Genomic DNA, 16,149 nt, shown 5'->3' with positions numbered 1-16,149 from the left:
CCTGATCACCAGTTCCTCCTTCTCAGCCTGTTTCTTTTAGGCGTGGAGGACAGTGGGTGGGCAGACGCTGAGAAAATCTGGGTAACGGTCTCGTGAGACTAGCTTGCTCCGCCCCCAGCTTCCCGGGGGAACCGGGGACTCCTGGTCCGGGCGACGTGCCGCCAAACCCAGGGCTGGGATGCCGTTCCGGAAGCACCTGGCACGGGGAGAGTATGTCCTTCCCAGGAAGGTGGATGTGACCCCAGCCAAGGGCGCAGCTGCCCTGACGCCTCCCGGGACCAGCCGCCCCCTCCCGGGGTCCTGAGCTGGGCGAAGAGTGGAGCAAGTACCCTCTCCCCACCCAGGCCGCCCCCTGCCGGCCAGGTGGCAAGGTGGAGGGTGATCAAGAGAGGTTGTTTCAAACAAGAGCGAAGAGCTGGGCTACCCCCTCGTGAGGCACAAGACGGTCAAAAGGAAAAGGGAAGAAAGAAGGGACAGGGCGCTTTGGAAGGGGAGGTGGAGATGCCTCCTGCCTCAGCGCTGCGGGGCAAACTGGCCTCCCAAGCCCCTTCCGCGTCGCGAAGGGCTTCAGATCTGGGCTCGGGGTGACACTCACCGGTCCCACGGCCCGAGCCGCCGTGCTTAAGGCCCCCGCCCGGCCAGACTGGAAAGGCGGGCGGGCTAGGTCAGGCGGCGGGAAGAACACGGGGAGGGGAGAAAAGAGGAGGAGCAGGAGCAAGCAGTGAGAAGAGGCAGCTGGGACCGCCGCACCGCACCCCGTCGGCTGCGGCTCTAGCTAAGTGGCCGGGGGTCGGCCGGCTCCTCCCCAGGGGCGGGGCGCGCACTCGCCGCGCGGGGCTTGGCCGGGATGCCGGGTCCGGCTTGCGGGTTCCATCGACGGTGAGATGTTTTGCGACCCAGGGGTAAAATGAGGGTAAAGCGGCAGCTTCCCACGTTCTGGGGGAGAAGCGCGGAAGCACAGTTTCCTGGGCCTTCGGGCGCCCCCAGGGCTGGGGGTCTTTCAGTAGAGGTCGCCGCGGCAGAGTCTGCGGGTCCCGCGGACCCCATTACCCCGATAGGGCCTCGCCGTGAGGTCTGAGGGGTCGCGTGAGGTGCATGGCGCGCCGTTTCCTCTGCAGGCGTTCCTCTCAGGGCTACAGCCCTAGAAGATCTGGCTTGCACCAGCCCAAAGGACATAAGGACAGGAGTGGGTAGCCCACGGGACACTGGGACGAGCGCCATCATGGGCGGAGACGCGCGGAACCTGCTGGCCCGGAAGTGCAAGTTGCCCCCGTCGGCGGAAGCGCTGCGCGGGAGGCGGAAGCGGCTGGTGTCCGCGTGGTTTGGCGGGTGCCGCGGGAGTCCGGCGGCTGTGCCCACGTAGACCCTCTGCTGGGGGCGCCGGCACCAGTTGGAGCACGTGAGGTATACGGGCAGGGCGCGGCCAGGTCGGGCGTCAGGAAAAAGACTTTTTATGTTTATTTTTTAAGAGACGGAGTCTCCCTCTGTCGCCCAGGTAGGAGTGCAGTGGCGCGATCTCGGCTCACTGCAGCCTTCAACCTCAGCTCAAGCGATCTTCCCCCCTCAGCCTGGCGAGTGGCTGGGATTACAGGCGCGCACCACCACGTTCAGCTAATTTTTAATTTTTCTTTTTTTTCACTCCTGGCCTCAAGCGATCCTCTCTCCTCCCAAAGCGCTAGGATTACAGGCATAAGCCACTGCTCTCGGCTAGGACTTTTTATTTTTAATGATCCACTGATTTGACCATTATTTTTAATGGTCAACTGTGAGGTATTGTCGCAGGTTGCAGACAGGCCATAATGCATGCATGCATTCACTTACTTATTCACTTCATGTTACACTGAGAAGCTCTAGGTTCATGTTTGACCAACAAACGTGTTCTTCCAGTATGCCGTTTTTCAGACAATTATGTGTGGCATTCAGAGGTGTTTTGCAGCCCTTAATAAAAGAGCAGCTAACACTAGTATGTGCTATACATCCATTCTTAATTTACCTACTTCCATCCTAACCTGAAAACGTAGCTGTCTGTAAATGAGGGAAGGAGCAGCCTGGAGATCCAGAAATCACTGCAGGGGTCACGTTTTGTACCGAGGCAGTAGGTTTAGAGAGGCTCTTAACTGGAACCAATGCCCCCAACTTCAAAATGTACTTCGCCCCTAGCCTTTGAATTTGCATTAAAGTCATTAGTAAAGCCTATTCAATTTTCATCAAAGAATCTTGATGGTATGTATTGTGCTCCATAATAGAAATTCCCATCTGTCTATGATGCCATTCTCAGAGTTTATATCCCAAATTCGCTTTCTTTTCTTTTCCTTTTTTTTTTTTTTTGAGACAGAGTCTCACTCTGTGGCCTAGGCTGGAGTGCAATGGCACGATCTCGGCTCACTCCAACCTCCACCTCCCCGGTTCAAGTGATTCTCCTGCCTCAGCCTCCCAAGTAGCTGGGATTACAGGCGGGTGCCATCATGCCTGGCTAATTTTTGTATTTTTAGTGGAGACGGGGTTTTGCCATGTTGACCAGGCTAGTCTCGAACTCCTGACCTCAGGTGATCCCCCCACCTCGGCCTCCCAAAGTGCTAGGATTGCAGGTGTGAGCCACTGCGCCCGGCCCCAAATTCACTTTCTTTGTGAATCTGTCTTGTACAGGGAATAGCTGAAGCTTTGTAACCAATAATTTCATACTATTAGTATGACATTTCTATCCAAATGCATTAGTGTTAAGCTTCTTCCCACAATCCTTGGAAGGGGAATCACAAATCCTAGGTGAACTCATTAGGGTCCAAAATTCTCTGAAATCTAGTAAAATTAAGCCAGGTATGCTAATTACACAAGAATGTTGCTTTTCACAAATCCATTCCTTTGCTGTTGTTTTCACAGGAAGAAAAATGTCTCAAAAGCAGATGAAGGAAGCTTTTGTTAGTAACCTCAATGGAACCACCGTGCTGGAAATCACCCAGGGATTGTGCTTTCCTGCATTCTGTATCCTGTGCAGAGGGTTCCTGATCATTTTCTCACAGTACTTGTGTTCTTTCTCACATACCTGGAAAACTAGATTCTTCATTGACTTTGTTGTCCTAATAGTTCCCATGGTAGCCACTTTGACCATTTGGGCTTCATTTATCCTCCTTGAGCTTCTTGCTGTAATTATCTTTGGGGCAGGGCTGTTCTATCAAATATACCGAAGGAGGACCTGCTATGCCAGACTGCCTTTCCAAAAAATCCTTGAAAAATTCTTGAACATCAGTCTAGAATCAGAATACATTCCAGCCATCTCCTGTTTCCGTGTAATTACCGGTGCATTCACTGCTATTGCTATTTTGGCTGTGGACTTCCCATTTTTTCCCAGAAGATTTGCCAAAACTGAGCTCTATGGGACAGGAGCAATGGATTTTGGAGTAGGTGGCTTTGTTTTTGGGACTGCAATGGTTTGTCTAGAGGTCAGGAGGAGAAAATGTATGGAAGGGTCCAAATTGCATTACTTTACAAACTCATTGTACTCTGTTTGGCCATTAGTCTTCCTAGGAATTGGACGATTAGCCATTATAAAATCAATAGGTTATCAGGAACATTTAACTGAGTATGGAGTTCACTGGAACTTTTTCTTTACCATAATAGTTGTGAAATTGATAACACCACTGCTTTTCATTATTTTTCCCCTAAATAAGTCCTGGATTATTGCCCTCAGTGTTACTGTATTATACCAGCTAGCCCTTGACTTTACCTCACTGAAGAGGTTAATATTGTATGGCACTGATGGTAGTGGCACACGGATTGGTCTATTAAATGCCAACCGCGAAGGAATAATCTCTACCCTGGGGTATGTGGCAATACACATGGCTGGTGTGCAAACAGGATTATATGTGCATAAGAACCGATCACATATCAAAGACTTGATAAAAGTAGCCTGTTTTCTTTTACTGGCAGCTATTAGCCTCTTCATATCTCTTTATGTAGTTCAAGTAAATGTAGAAGCAGTATCTCGAAGAATGGCAAATTTAGCCTTTTGTATTTGGATAGTTGCTTCTAGCCTGATCCTTCTTAGTAGTTTATTACTGGGTGATATAATTTTGAGTTTTGCCAAATTTCTAATTAAAGGAGCTCTGGTACCATGTTCTTGGAAACTTATCCAGTCACCTGTTACAAGTAAAAAGCATTCAGAATATCTAATCCCTGAAGCTGAAAGAATGGAACCCAGGCTTTGTTTAATCACAGCTCTCAACAGAAAACAGTTAATATTTTTCTTGCTGTCAAATATAACAACTGGCCTGATCAACCTAATGGTAGATACATTACACAGCAGTACCTTGTGGGCCTTATTTGTGGTCAATCTCTATATGTTTTCCAACTGTTTAATTGTATATGTACTATATTTGCAAGATAAGACTATACAATTTTGGTGATCAGCAGGGGTAGGATATATAAGTACTTGGGCAATATTTAATGAGGAATATTAATTGTAAAGAAATTGTGCTTTTTGGCCGGGTGCGGTGGCTCACACCTGTAATCCCAGCACTTTGGGAGGCCAAGGCAGGCGGATCACCAGGTCAGGAGACCGAGACCATCCTGGCTAACACGGTGAAACCCTGTCTTTACTTAAAAAATACAAAAGATTAGCCAGGTGTGGTGGCAGGCACCTGTAGTCCCAGCTACTCAGGAGGCTGAGGCAGGAGAATGGCGTGAACCCAGGAGGCAGAGCTTGCAGTGAGCTGAGATCGCGCCACTGCACTCCAGCCTGGGTGACAAAGCGAGACTCCGTCTCAAAACAAACAAACAAACAAACATGCTTTTCGCAACAGTGTTAACCATATTTTATTACAAAATAGAGTTTCAGTCCTCTAAACAGTAGGGATGCTTATTTTTATTTTTATTTTTTTGAGACACAGTCTTGCTCTGTTGCCCAGGCTGGATTGTAGTGGTGCCATAGTGGTGCCATCTCAGCTCACTGCAACCTCCACCTCCCTGGTTCAAGCAATTCTCCTGCCTCAGCCTGCTGAGTAGCTGGGACTGTAGGCGTGCACCACCACGCCCAGCTAATTTTTGTATTTTTAGTAGAGATGGGGTTTTGCCATGTTGGCCAGGCTGGTCTCAAACTCCTGAACTCAAGTGATACGCCCACCTTGGCTTCCCAAAGTGCTGGGATTACAGGTGTAAGCCACCACACTGGGCCAATGCTTAATATTTTAATGTATCTCAACCAAGAAGAAACAAAGCCTTGTGACTTGTTAGAATGTATTAAATAAGAAGAAACAAAGCCTTGTGACTTGTTAGAATGTATTAAGTAGTATTTTAAAGAAACTTTATAGTTGTGACATTGAAAGACTGTTGGGGGGGAGATTTTTACTTTCCACCTTAATGTAACCTTATGCTAGTCTGTATTTTTATTCTATATTGCTTTTACAATAAATATAAAATGAAATGTTTATGTTGACATTTCAGTGTGAACTGTGGATTGTCAATGCTTCTTTATTGCTCAATTTAAATTTGAATAAAACCTAGGACTAAGAAGCAAGTGTTTAAAATCAAATACTCCAGTGTGCAGATGGGTGGATAAAAAAAGAAAAGTTTTAAAAATAAAATAAATAAGATACTTATATACTATGAAGTCAGACAAATGCTCCAAAGAATAGACGGAAGGCTGGCATGGTGACTCAACGCCTGTAATCCTAGCACTTTTGGAGGCTCAGGTGGGAGGATCGCTTGGGCCCAAGAGTTCAAGACCATCCTGGGAAGCATAGTGAGACCCTGTCTACAAAAAAATAGACTGAATTGTATGTTGTATTATAGTTTATACACATAATAATTACGAGGCAATAAAAGTTTTGCTTTGGGATTAATTCATCTTTCAGCCTACCCTATGCTAGGGATTTAAGAAGCACAGCACAGGCCGGGCGCGGTGGCTCAAGCCTGTAATCCCAGCACTTTGGGAGGCTGAGACGGGTGGATCACGAGGTCAGAAGATCGAGACCATCCTGGCTAACACGGTGAAACCCCGTCTCTACTAAAAACTACAAAAAAACTAGCTGGGCGAGGTGGCGGGCGCCTGTAGTCCCAGCTACTCGGGAGGCTGAGGCAGGAGAATGGCATGAACTCGGGAGGCGGAGCTTGCAGTGAGCTGAGATCCGGCCACTGCACTCCAGCCTGGGCGACAGAGCCAGACTCTGTCTCAAAAAAAAAAAAAAAAAAAAGAAGCACAGCACAAATTTCCTGACACCTCAGAGCTTGCAATCTAGTGGAGGAAACACATTATGTTTCCTCCATATGTACATTATATACAGTATAAACATTACAGTATATGTTTATACTGTAAAATGCTAAGTTATGAAGAAAAAGTATAGGTTGTCAAGGGTGTCAAATCAAGAACTGACCTAGTAAGGAGTCAAGTTTTCCCCACAGATGTTTTTGAGCTACAGCTGATTAGTGGGATGAGGAGTTACAAAGTCTTAGGTGTCTGGGGGTTGGAGGGCAAATGGCAGAGAACATTTTAGATGGATGACTCCCTCAGCAAAAGTCCTAAGTTGGGAGGGTACCAAGCACGTTATGGAATTGAAAGAAGGCTGAACACAGAAAAAGGAACAGCATGGGCAGAGAGCTGGAGACACAGGCAGGGGCCACATCAGGCATCCTCATCTACCATGCTAAGGGGAAGAAGAACCAATAAGAAAGATGACAGTCATCAAGTACCCAGTGTAATTTAATAAAACTATGGCTAAATTAAGGTTTAATTTAGTTTAAATCTTTAAAAAAAAGAGATGGGGTTGGGGTTGCCCAGGCTGCTCTCAAAATTCCTGGCTTCAAGTGATCCTCCCATCATAGCCTCCCAAAGTGCTGGGATTACCGGCGTCATGATCCTGGCCTATGAGAACGTTTAATATTCTGTCTTTTTTTTTTTTTTTTGAGATGGAGTCTTGTTCTGTCTCCCAGGCTGGAGTGCAGTGGCAGTCTTCACTCACTGCAACCTCCGCCTTCTGGGTTCAAGCGATTCTCCTGCCTCAGCCTCCTGAGTAGCTGGGATTACAGGCACGCACCCCTTCGCCAGGCTAATTTTTGTATTTTTAGTAGAGATGAGGTTTCACCATGTTGGCCAGGCTGGTCTTGAACTCCTGACCTCAAGTGATCCACCCGCCTTGGTCTCCCGAAGTGCTGGGATTATAGGCATGAGCCATCGTGCCTGGCCAGGTGTGTTTATTTTTGATAGATACAACAGAACTTCCCAGTGTCAGCTCATGAAAAAGAAAACCCAATCCACAGATCCTGAGATTTAGGCCACTATGGTAATCTAAATAAGATTCTGTGGCCATAGATTGTCTTACCACATAAAACAATGCGGTTATTATAATGAAACAACAAAAGGTCTTCTAATCAACTATCATTTTCCTTGCAACTATCAATTTTTGAGGGCAGAGAAGGGAGAGGGAAAGATAAAGTGAGGAGTAAGAAGAAAATAATGTGGTCTAGGACCTCAGCCTATCTATGCCCTTCAGAAAGTGACTCACACCCATAATTTTAATTTTTTTTTTTTTTTTTTTGAGACAGAGTCTGGCTCTATTGCCCAGGCTGGAGTGCAGTGGCATGATCTCGGCTCACTGCAAGCTGCGCCTCCCAGGTTCACGCCATTCTCCTGCCTCAGCCTCCAAAGTAGCTGGGACTACAGGCGCCCGCCACCATGCCCGGCTAATTTTTTGTATTTTTATTAGAGATGGGGTTTCAATCTCCTGACCTCGTGATCCGCCCGCCTGGGCCTCCCAAAGTACTGGGATTACAGGCGTGAGCCACTGGCCCGGCCAATTTTAATTTTACACAATTATAAACTGGGGATGTTTACCACACATGCCCTAATAGCTCTTGGGTTCTGAAGATGACAACCAGTTTTATTTTTATTGAGCATCAATGTCCAATATATTTATATAAACCATATAAGAACCATATGTTGCTCCCTAGGAGATTAAATGTAGTCTATAAAGCAAAAAAATAATAACGAATACCTTGGTATTTTTTGTTTTTTTTAAATCTAGGTAGCCTGGAGAACAGATAGATCTCATTTATGACTGCATTTTGTGGCTAGCTTCTCACACATTTGGACCTAAGAAAAAGAATGGTATTTTGCTGATAATTTATTACAGCTCCATCCCTCCAACTGTTCTTTATTAGGTACCAGCAAAATGTGTTCTGCTGTTGATTGCCTTTGCTTTCCTGGCCTTTCAAATCCTTCAACCTTGCATTTTACAATGCCAATATCAAAATGAAATAATAGGCAACAAACAACTGTCTTTTAATGTAGCAATGATATATTTTGTCAATTAGGGGTATGCTCTCTAAAAGCAGATAGTTTTCATTTTAAAGTACATAGGACAATACTCAAGAAATATTTGCTGCAATACTAGTGGTTATGGCTAAAAATAGAGCAATCGTGAAAATAAAAACAAGTGCCTACTCTAAAACCAGGAAGATGCACAGTAAAAACTTCGAAGTCATTTTGCCATGAAATAATTTTCTAAACTTTTTCCTTGAGATATTAATTTTATTGTATTGATTGTATTATATTGTATTTGTATTGGATTGGATTGGCTTTATAGCACCCAGGCTACCTCCTTGAGAAACAGCAACTTACCTAGCAAATCCGCCTTTTTCACTTTTAAGAATACATTTTCATTGAATTCCTATTTGTCCAAAGATACTGAGTCTGCTCAGTGGACCTAACAGACAAACCCAAATTAGGGAAAGTAAGCTCAGATAGAAAGAGACTGTTGTGATCTCATTTTATTATGTTTTATGTATGTGTTTTAACACCTTTTCATAGATTTAAATCCCCAGGTGAATATTCCATTCTTTGTTAGTACCTGGTGTGTGTTCAGTAGTCAAAGTAATTAAAATTAGCACCTATATAATGAACTTGTCATTTTTAATGTTCTTTACCAACCAGAATCCTAGTAAGTTTACAAGGTTTAAAGTGGGTACATTAATTGATGTAGCCATTATAGGAGCACCTCTAGATACTGAAAGCCACAGCATTTTTTTTTTTTTTTTGAGATGGAGTCTCACGCTGTTATCCAGGCTGCAGAGCCATGGCACAATCTTGGCTCACTGCAACCTCCACCTTCCTGGTTCAAGCGATTCTCCTGCCTCAGCCTTCTGAGTAGCTGGGATTAAAGGTAGTCGCCACCACGCCCAGCTGATTTTTGTATTTTTAGTAGGACGGGGTTTCTCCATGTTGCCCAGGCTGGTCTTGAACTCCTGACCTCAAGTGATCCACCCGCCTTGGCCTCCCCAAGTCTTGGGATCACAGGTGTGAGCCACCGCACCCGGCCTGGTTTGTTTGTTTTCTCACATAAAAAGCATGATTCTCTAAAAAATGTCCAAATTTTGGCTATGTATATGAACATCGTACATACGTATTAGATTCAAGTTAATACTCACACTCTTCTACTCTGCTAACATGGCCAGAAGACATACTTTTTTTTTTTTTTTTGAGATGTAGTTTCGCTCTTGTCACCCAGGCTCTAGCGCAATGGCGTGATCTCAGATCATTGCAACCTTTTGCCTCCTGGGTTCAAGCGATTCTCTTGCCTCGGCCTCCCGAGTAACTGGGATAACAGGCGTGTGCCACCATGCTGGGCTAATTTTGTATTTTTAGTAGAGACTGGGTTTCACCATGTTGGTCAGGCCGGTCTCAAACTCCTGACCTCAAGTAATCCACCCACCTTGCCTCCCAAAGTGCTGGGATTACAGGTGTTAGCCACTGCTCCTGACCCAGAAGACATAAATATTTACCGGGAAATCACACCTTTGGGAATGAACAATGGTTCTTCGTTTATTATGTCACCGACCCTAACAATGACCACACAATGTACTAAGTCAACATGGCTAAGGGTGCACTATGGGCTTTTTGTTGTGAATCTCTAAGACTCCATGTGATAACCCAAATACTTTCTTGTTTGTTGGTTTTAAGACGGAGTTTCGCTCTTGTTGCCCAGGCTGCAGTGCAATGGTGCCATCTCGGCTCACTGCAACCTCCGCCTCCTGGGTTCAAGTGATTCTCCTGTCTCAGCCTCCCTAGTAGCTGGGATTACAGGTGCATGCCACCACGCCCGGCTAATTTTTGTATTTTTAGTAGAGACGGTGGTTTCATCATATTGGTCAGGCTGGTCTCAAACTCCTGACCTCAGGTGATCCAACCGCCTCGGCCAAAGTGCTGGGATTACAGGCGTGAGCTACCGTGCCCGACCCAAAATACTTTTAAAGGTATCACAGCTCCAGCCTATTCTAGCAGGAAATAGAGCAGTAAATGGATCTATCCTTCAGATCATCAGGACTTTCATAGGCTAAATATCTTCACAACAGACCTCCAAAACCTTCAAGGTCAGAACTGAACACACGGTGGCGAGAGCAACTGTCTTCACAGCAGTTCTGCTTCCTAGGAGACGGCCACAGGGAAAGGCCTTCGGCCAGTGCCAGTATTTCGCCCAAGGGAGTACCTGCTCACATTAACCCAGCCCAAGAAGTTCCTTTGGCCAAGACGCACACACACACCACTGTCCAGTTTTCTATTTCCCTCCAGTGTAACGACAACCACAAGCTGTCAGCACTTCACTGTTTGCGTTCCCCTCAGCGGGATCGGGATGCAGCGCCCCTGGCGAGCCGCGGTGTCAGGGCCCTTTCCTCCTCTTCCCGCCGTGGGACACGAATTCAGGGGCGTCAAGGGCCAAGATACAGAGGCCAGAGTTTGTCTCTCAACCGCCGATGCTCGTCTCCTTTTCCTCACTGCCTTCCGCCCCCTCTGATCTTGGCTCCTCACAACCTACCCAGGTCCTCTCTGGACCTCTGCTCTGAGTCAGCCCGAATCAGGCGGGCTTGCCTCGCCGAAGCAGTTTCCTTTCGAGAAGAGGCAGATTCCCCTCTACATAGACGACACCCTGACGTGGAGGGCCTTGCCCCTCGGCCCTGGGGAAGCCTTCCCGGTCCGCGGGCTGGGGCCTGAGGTTGGGCCGATCACCCCTCCTACCAGTCCTACTTCGGGTCTAGCGGAATGGCTGGGCTCGGAGGAGGGTGCCGGGCCCGCCGGCGGGACGGCCAAGGTTGCCCCCTACTCTCTGGGCGCAGATTTTTCCAGCGAGGACCTCACCGCGGCCAGCCCCAGTCTCGCGAGAGGATGCGGGCCCCGCCCGGCGGCCGGCCCCGCCCTGCCCCACCTTCCCCTTGTCCCCCGCCCGCCCTCCTCCACTCCCCGCGGCGCGAGCGGCTGACTGCCCGGAGAGGAAACGGCATTCGGAGCTGCGCTCCCGCCCAGGCCGGCCCTGACGCGGGCCTCGTCAGCCGGTAACGGGGAGCAGAGGTGGGAGTTAGGGAGGCGACCACGAAAACAGTGAAGGTCGGAACCGACAGCCTCCGCCGAAAAGGGTGAGGAAAGGGTCTGAGCCTCCCCCTTCTCTGGACTCCGCAGAGCCGCGCGGGGTCGACCCCTCCCAGGGGCGGGGTCGCGCTGGGCAACTGCAGTCCTGGGTCTGACTGGGCGGGGTGCGCCCAGAAACGGGGAGAAGGGTCAGCTGGGGGCAGAGGACACCCGGGCGGCGGGCGACGGGGAGCAGGCTGTGGGGCCGAGGCCAGGGGTGGGGTCGTGGGGCCGGGACTCCTGCTCCGGACGGGGAAGCCCCCGGGCAGGCCGGTCCCTTCCGCCTCTCCTTTGGACCCTGACTGGAGGCCGGCGGGCGGGCGGGCGGGCGGGGGCCGGGCGGGAGAGAGGGAGGGAGCGCGGCGCGAGGGGGCGGGTCCCGGCGGCGGTGGGCGCTGATTGGCTGAGCGCGTGTGGAATCGGGTGATGGGAAACGCAGCCCGGCTCTCCCGTCCCCTCCCGCTCCGCTCCCTGCCCCCCGTGGCGAATGTGCTGCGCGGCGGCGGGTGCTTACGCTCGCGGGGTTTGGCTGTTGCAGGCAGGAGCTGGGAGGAGGCGGCAGCGGCGGCGGCAGGAGCAGCAGCGGCGGCGGCGGCGGCGGCGGCGGCGGCAGCTGGGAGGAGGTGGTGACGGTGGCAACGGCAGCGTCGGGGACGATGGCGCGACTGGTGGCAGTGTGCAGGGACGGGGAGGAGGAGTTCCCCTTCGAGAGGAGGCAGATTCCCCTCTACATAGACGACACCCTGACGGTGAGCGGGCCGGGCCGGGCTGGGCCCGCCGCTCCCCTGGCAGCTGTTTCCCCTCCTCCCCCTCCCCCAGGCCGAGCGCTGCGCACTGGAGAAAGAGTGTGTTGCAACTCCTAGGCGAGGCCTTCTCTCCAGCAGGCCCCACAAACTCGCCTTTGCAGTGGGTGGCTCGGTAACCTCTGTCGGCCCCAAGCCCAGAGCTCCGTACGCTCTCCGTCTTTCCAGATGTTCCTTTTTTGGGAACCTTTTTCCTTGAGCCTTTCCCTTTAGGAGACGCTGCTTTTGCCGAAGCACACGTCTCAGAGAGGGGTTGAAGGATCTTGGGCGTTTAGGGCCTACCCCTTACAGAAACCACCTACCCTCGGGGAGGCTTAATTACCTGGAAATGTCGCAGCTGCACTGCTATCTGTGTATTTTCTGTTTTAATACTGGTAGCGCTCACCACATAAGCTTAATTACTGGGGGCAGAGTGACATGCTCGTGCACAGTCAAGATTCCACTAAAATGGTTTGATTTCGTTGTAATTAGTCTCTCATTGCCTCATGCATTAAAACTCTTGAAATGATTGTACTGCTAGGCCCTGCCTCTTCAAAACGGGCTTTCTTGGCATTATTTAGTTTACAGGTGGACTTTTTTTTTTTTTTTTTCCAAAAGAAGCCTAATTATTGAATGTGTAAGAGTACTATAAAAAGCTGATTGCTCATCTTGAGTGTCAAGACCCAGTTCCGGGTACTTTCTTCTTTAGATTTGGTAGTGTAGCATTACCGACCCTCTCTGCCCTATGTTGCTGTACTATTTCCTTTAAAAGGAAATGGCTGAAATTTGAATTGAATCTGAACAGGAAATGAGTGCAGTTGCTTGCCACTATTTCTTGAGAAATGAAATTAACCTTTTCCGAATATCTTTTGAAATCTGCGTTTTGATGATGCTGAAGCTTTGGATTATACATTTGCTTATTTCGGTAAGGTGCACCTAAGTCTCTTCATCTTATCAGTATTCTTTTGCTATCAAAGGCAGTTGATCAGTTTTGTTCCTCAGTATTTTTTTTTGCAAATATTTACCGAAGTTTTTTCAAATTTTATGTAAAATGCAAGTCATTGTAGAGATGCCAGTCTATGCCTTTATGCTTGCCAGTCTCAATTAAGACTTGATTGAGCTGCAGTACTTTAAAAAGGATTAGAAGAGCTGTTGAATGACTTAATTTATTAGAACTTTTTAAGTGACAGCATCTACAGTTATTCAAGTGCATTTATTTTTCATGAAAAAAGGTAGAATGATTTGTTCTGACATAAATAATGTTGATGCATTAGAAATTACTTGTGTGTCTTGATTATGATTTCTGTACTTTTTGCATTAGAAGTATAATGGACTTGTATTTTTAAATAGTTGAAACTAGCACTGTGATCAAATTAAATAATGCATTTCTTACTTTGGACTCCAGATAGGGATTCATTTGTTGATATTTTCTCTCTTCTCGCCCCCGCCAATGTAAACACTTTTCTGAAGCATATAGTTATGATAACAGCCTTTAAGGTTTATTGTCCCAGAATGGCTTTGGAGTTTAAAAAAAAAAAATTCAGTGAGTTTGGATATAAGATTATTATTGGATGAATAATCATAACATAGGGAAACATATCAAAACATAGGGAAAACCAACATAAATAGGCTTTAAAAGACACTAGTTCTTGGTATATTCACAAAACTACCTTTGTGAATACAGCACATTAATACATCTATCATATAGCACTTTAAAGTGACCAACTTTTTAGGTGCTTTTATACTGTATTCTCTCCACAATGATGTGACTTTCCAAAATTTTCCACTGAAAAAGATGTAACCTTGCAATGTGGTTTAGTATGGAACTTACTTTGCACTGTATTCTGGTGGTTGAATTTTGCTTTTATTGTACTGTGGACTTGTGACTAAGGCAAATAAAACTTAAGCTCACTTAATTTAAATATCTGAAAATAACATTTAGGAAAAGGTGCAGTTTTTCTTTGCTTCAGAATGGGTTTTTATCACAAAGGAATGAGTGAGACAAATATTTGTGTTGGAACTTCTGCACAGTCATTGAATGCTGGGAGTGAATGTTAGTGAAAATTTTTGTCAAGGGAAACAAGTTTCTTTCAGGATATTCTGCCAAATACTGCTGAAAGGGAGAATCCTGAGCAAAACACCTGTTGGGAGAGAAGGGGAAAAGGGAAGAGGGAAGGAAGATACCTGTATCAAGAGTTTTATGCTCTGCACTGTTCCTTTGATGGATGGCAGCGGTGGCCTGAAGTTAACCTTAGGTTTTGTCTTTGTCCCTAGGGTCTGTAGGTAATGCACTGAGGAAACATTGTTTGAACTTACTTCAAATAGTAGTCTTAGGATTTTGATAGTAGCTGAATGTTGCAATATAGTAACAATGTTTACAGTCAGTTGCAGACTTTATCATTTTAGTAGGGATGCTGAAACTCTACCCTTAGTTAAACTGGCGATTGTAACTTGGACTTGTAAAATGAAATTAACAAGCTTGTATGTAAAGAAGTAGCCTTAGGCCGGGTGCGGTGGCTCACGCCTGTAATCCCTGCACTTTGGGAGGCTGAGGCGGGTGGATTACTAGAGGTCAGGAATTCAAGACCGGCCTGACCAACATGGTGAAACCCCGTCTCTACTAAAAATAAAAAAATTAGCCAGGCATAGTGGTGCGTGCCTGTAATCCCAGCTACTCAGGAGGCTGAAGCAGGAGAATCCCTTGAACCCAGGAGGCAGAGGTTGCGGTGAGCCAAGATCGCGCCACTGCATTCTAGCCTGGGCAACAAGAGCAGGACTCTGTCTCAAGAAAAAAAAAAAAAAAAAAAAAAGTAGCCTTAGGCCCGGCGCTGTGGCTCAAGCCTGTAATCCTAGCACTTTGAGAGACCGAGGTGGGCGAATTGCCTGTGCTCAGGAGTTTGAGACCAGCCTGGGAAACATGGTGAAAACGCGTATCTACTAAAATAGAAAAAAATTAGCGGGTGTGGTGGAGTGCATCTGTAGATCCAGCTACTGATGAGGCTGAGGCAAGAGAATTGATTGAACCCCCAGAGGCAGAGGTTGCAGTGAGCCAAGATTGTGCCACTGCACTCCAGCCTGGGAGACAAAGGGAAACTCTTTCAAAAAAAAAAAAAAAGCCTCTTCTTTTATGTGATATGTTGTATCCACATTTAGAAGATTCCCATGGTAGTTCTGTGAGTTTGAACACTTGAGTATAGGATAGGGCTGATGTAGGTGTATTTGAGAAAATCCCAAATAAGTTGGTGGAATGGTGAAATATTTAAGAAAGTTTTATACTCTGTAGCTAAAATGTTCAGTGTTACTACAATTATAAAATAATAGAATGCAGATTTGATTTTAGAGAAGTCTTTGAAGAATTAATTTTTTTTTTTTTTTATTGAGACAGAGTCTCACACTGTTTCCCGGGCTGGAGTGCAGTGGCGTGATCTCGGCTCACTGCAAGCTCCGCCTCCCGGGTTCATGCCATTCTCCTGCCTCAGCCTCCCGAGTTGCTGGGACTACAGGCGCCCACCACCACGCCCAGCTAATTTTTTGTATTTTTTTAGTAGAGACGGGGTTTTACCGTGTTAGCCAGGGTGGTCTCGAGCTCCTGACCTCATGATCCACCCACCTCAGCCTCCCAAAGTGCAGTGATTACAGGCTTGAGCCACTGCGCCCGGCCTTTTTTTTTTTTTGGAGACAGTCTCCCTCTGTCGCCCAGGCTGGAGTACAGTGGCATGCTCTCGGCTCACTGCAACCTCTGCCTCTCGGGTTCAAGTGATTCTCCTGCCTCAGTCACCTGAGTAGCTGGGATTACAGGCGCGTGCCACCACGCCTGTCTGATTTTCTTGTATTTTTAGAAGAGATGGGGTTTCCCTATGTTGGCCAGGCCGGTCTCGAACTCCTGACCTCAGGTGATCTGTCCATCTTGGCCTCCCAAAGTGCTGGGATTACAGGCATGAGCCACCACACCCAGCCAAAATATATATTCCTTCTAAAATC

At 47.4% G+C, this 16,149-nt stretch overlaps 3 protein-coding genes across 7 annotated transcripts in view; 2 read left to right on the top strand and 1 right to left on the bottom strand.

Moving 5' to 3' along the window:
* MYO19 (myosin XIX) overlaps nt 1-11,919 on the bottom strand; it is a 54,282-nt gene extending 42,363 nt beyond the window's left edge. The window contains 1 exon segment of the mRNA XM_073004879.1: nt 11,901-11,919. The gene's annotated coding sequence lies outside the window, so the exon portion shown is untranslated.
* On the top strand, nt 112-5,442 carry PIGW (phosphatidylinositol glycan anchor biosynthesis class W). Of its 2 annotated transcripts, XM_073004880.1 has the most exons (3): nt 112-879; nt 1,119-1,404; nt 2,878-5,442. In XM_073004880.1, exon 3 carries the CDS (start codon nt 2,886-2,888, stop codon nt 4,398-4,400), a length of 1,515 nt encoding a protein of 504 aa, XP_072860981.1. In that variant the 5' UTR covers nt 112-879; nt 1,119-1,404; nt 2,878-2,885; the 3' UTR covers nt 4,401-5,442. The 2 variants fall into 2 exon arrangements, with proteins under 2 accessions (XP_072860981.1, XP_008009371.2); XM_008011180.3 differs by having other exon boundaries at nt 112-1,404.
* GGNBP2 (gametogenetin binding protein 2) overlaps nt 11,201-16,149 on the top strand; it is a 50,677-nt gene continuing 45,728 nt past the window's right edge. For 2 of the 4 annotated variants that reach the window (XM_008011183.3, XM_008011181.3), the window contains exons 1-2: nt 11,201-11,394; nt 11,925-12,135. In XM_008011183.3, coding sequence (XP_008009374.2) covers nt 12,043-12,135 — 93 coding nt within the window. In that variant the 5' untranslated portion in view covers nt 11,201-11,394; nt 11,925-12,042. The remainder of the gene's footprint in view (nt 11,395-11,924; nt 12,136-16,149) is intronic. The other 2 variants (XM_008011184.3, XM_008011185.3) reach the window with 2 other exon arrangements.

The sequence above is a fragment of the Chlorocebus sabaeus genome, chromosome 16 (genome assembly GCF_047675955.1).
Source record: "Chlorocebus sabaeus isolate Y175 chromosome 16, mChlSab1.0.hap1, whole genome shotgun sequence".
NCBI classification, from domain to species: domain Eukaryota; kingdom Metazoa; phylum Chordata; class Mammalia; order Primates; family Cercopithecidae; genus Chlorocebus; species Chlorocebus sabaeus.
The sequence above is the reverse complement of the archived record's forward strand: the minus strand, read 5'-3'. Positions and strand labels throughout refer to the sequence as shown.

Excerpts from the sequence above, each read along its gene's own strand:
- PIGW (XM_073004880.1), top strand. The coding sequence starts at position 2,886 with ATGTCTCAAAAGCAGATGAAGGAAGCTTTTGTTAGTAACCTCAATGGA.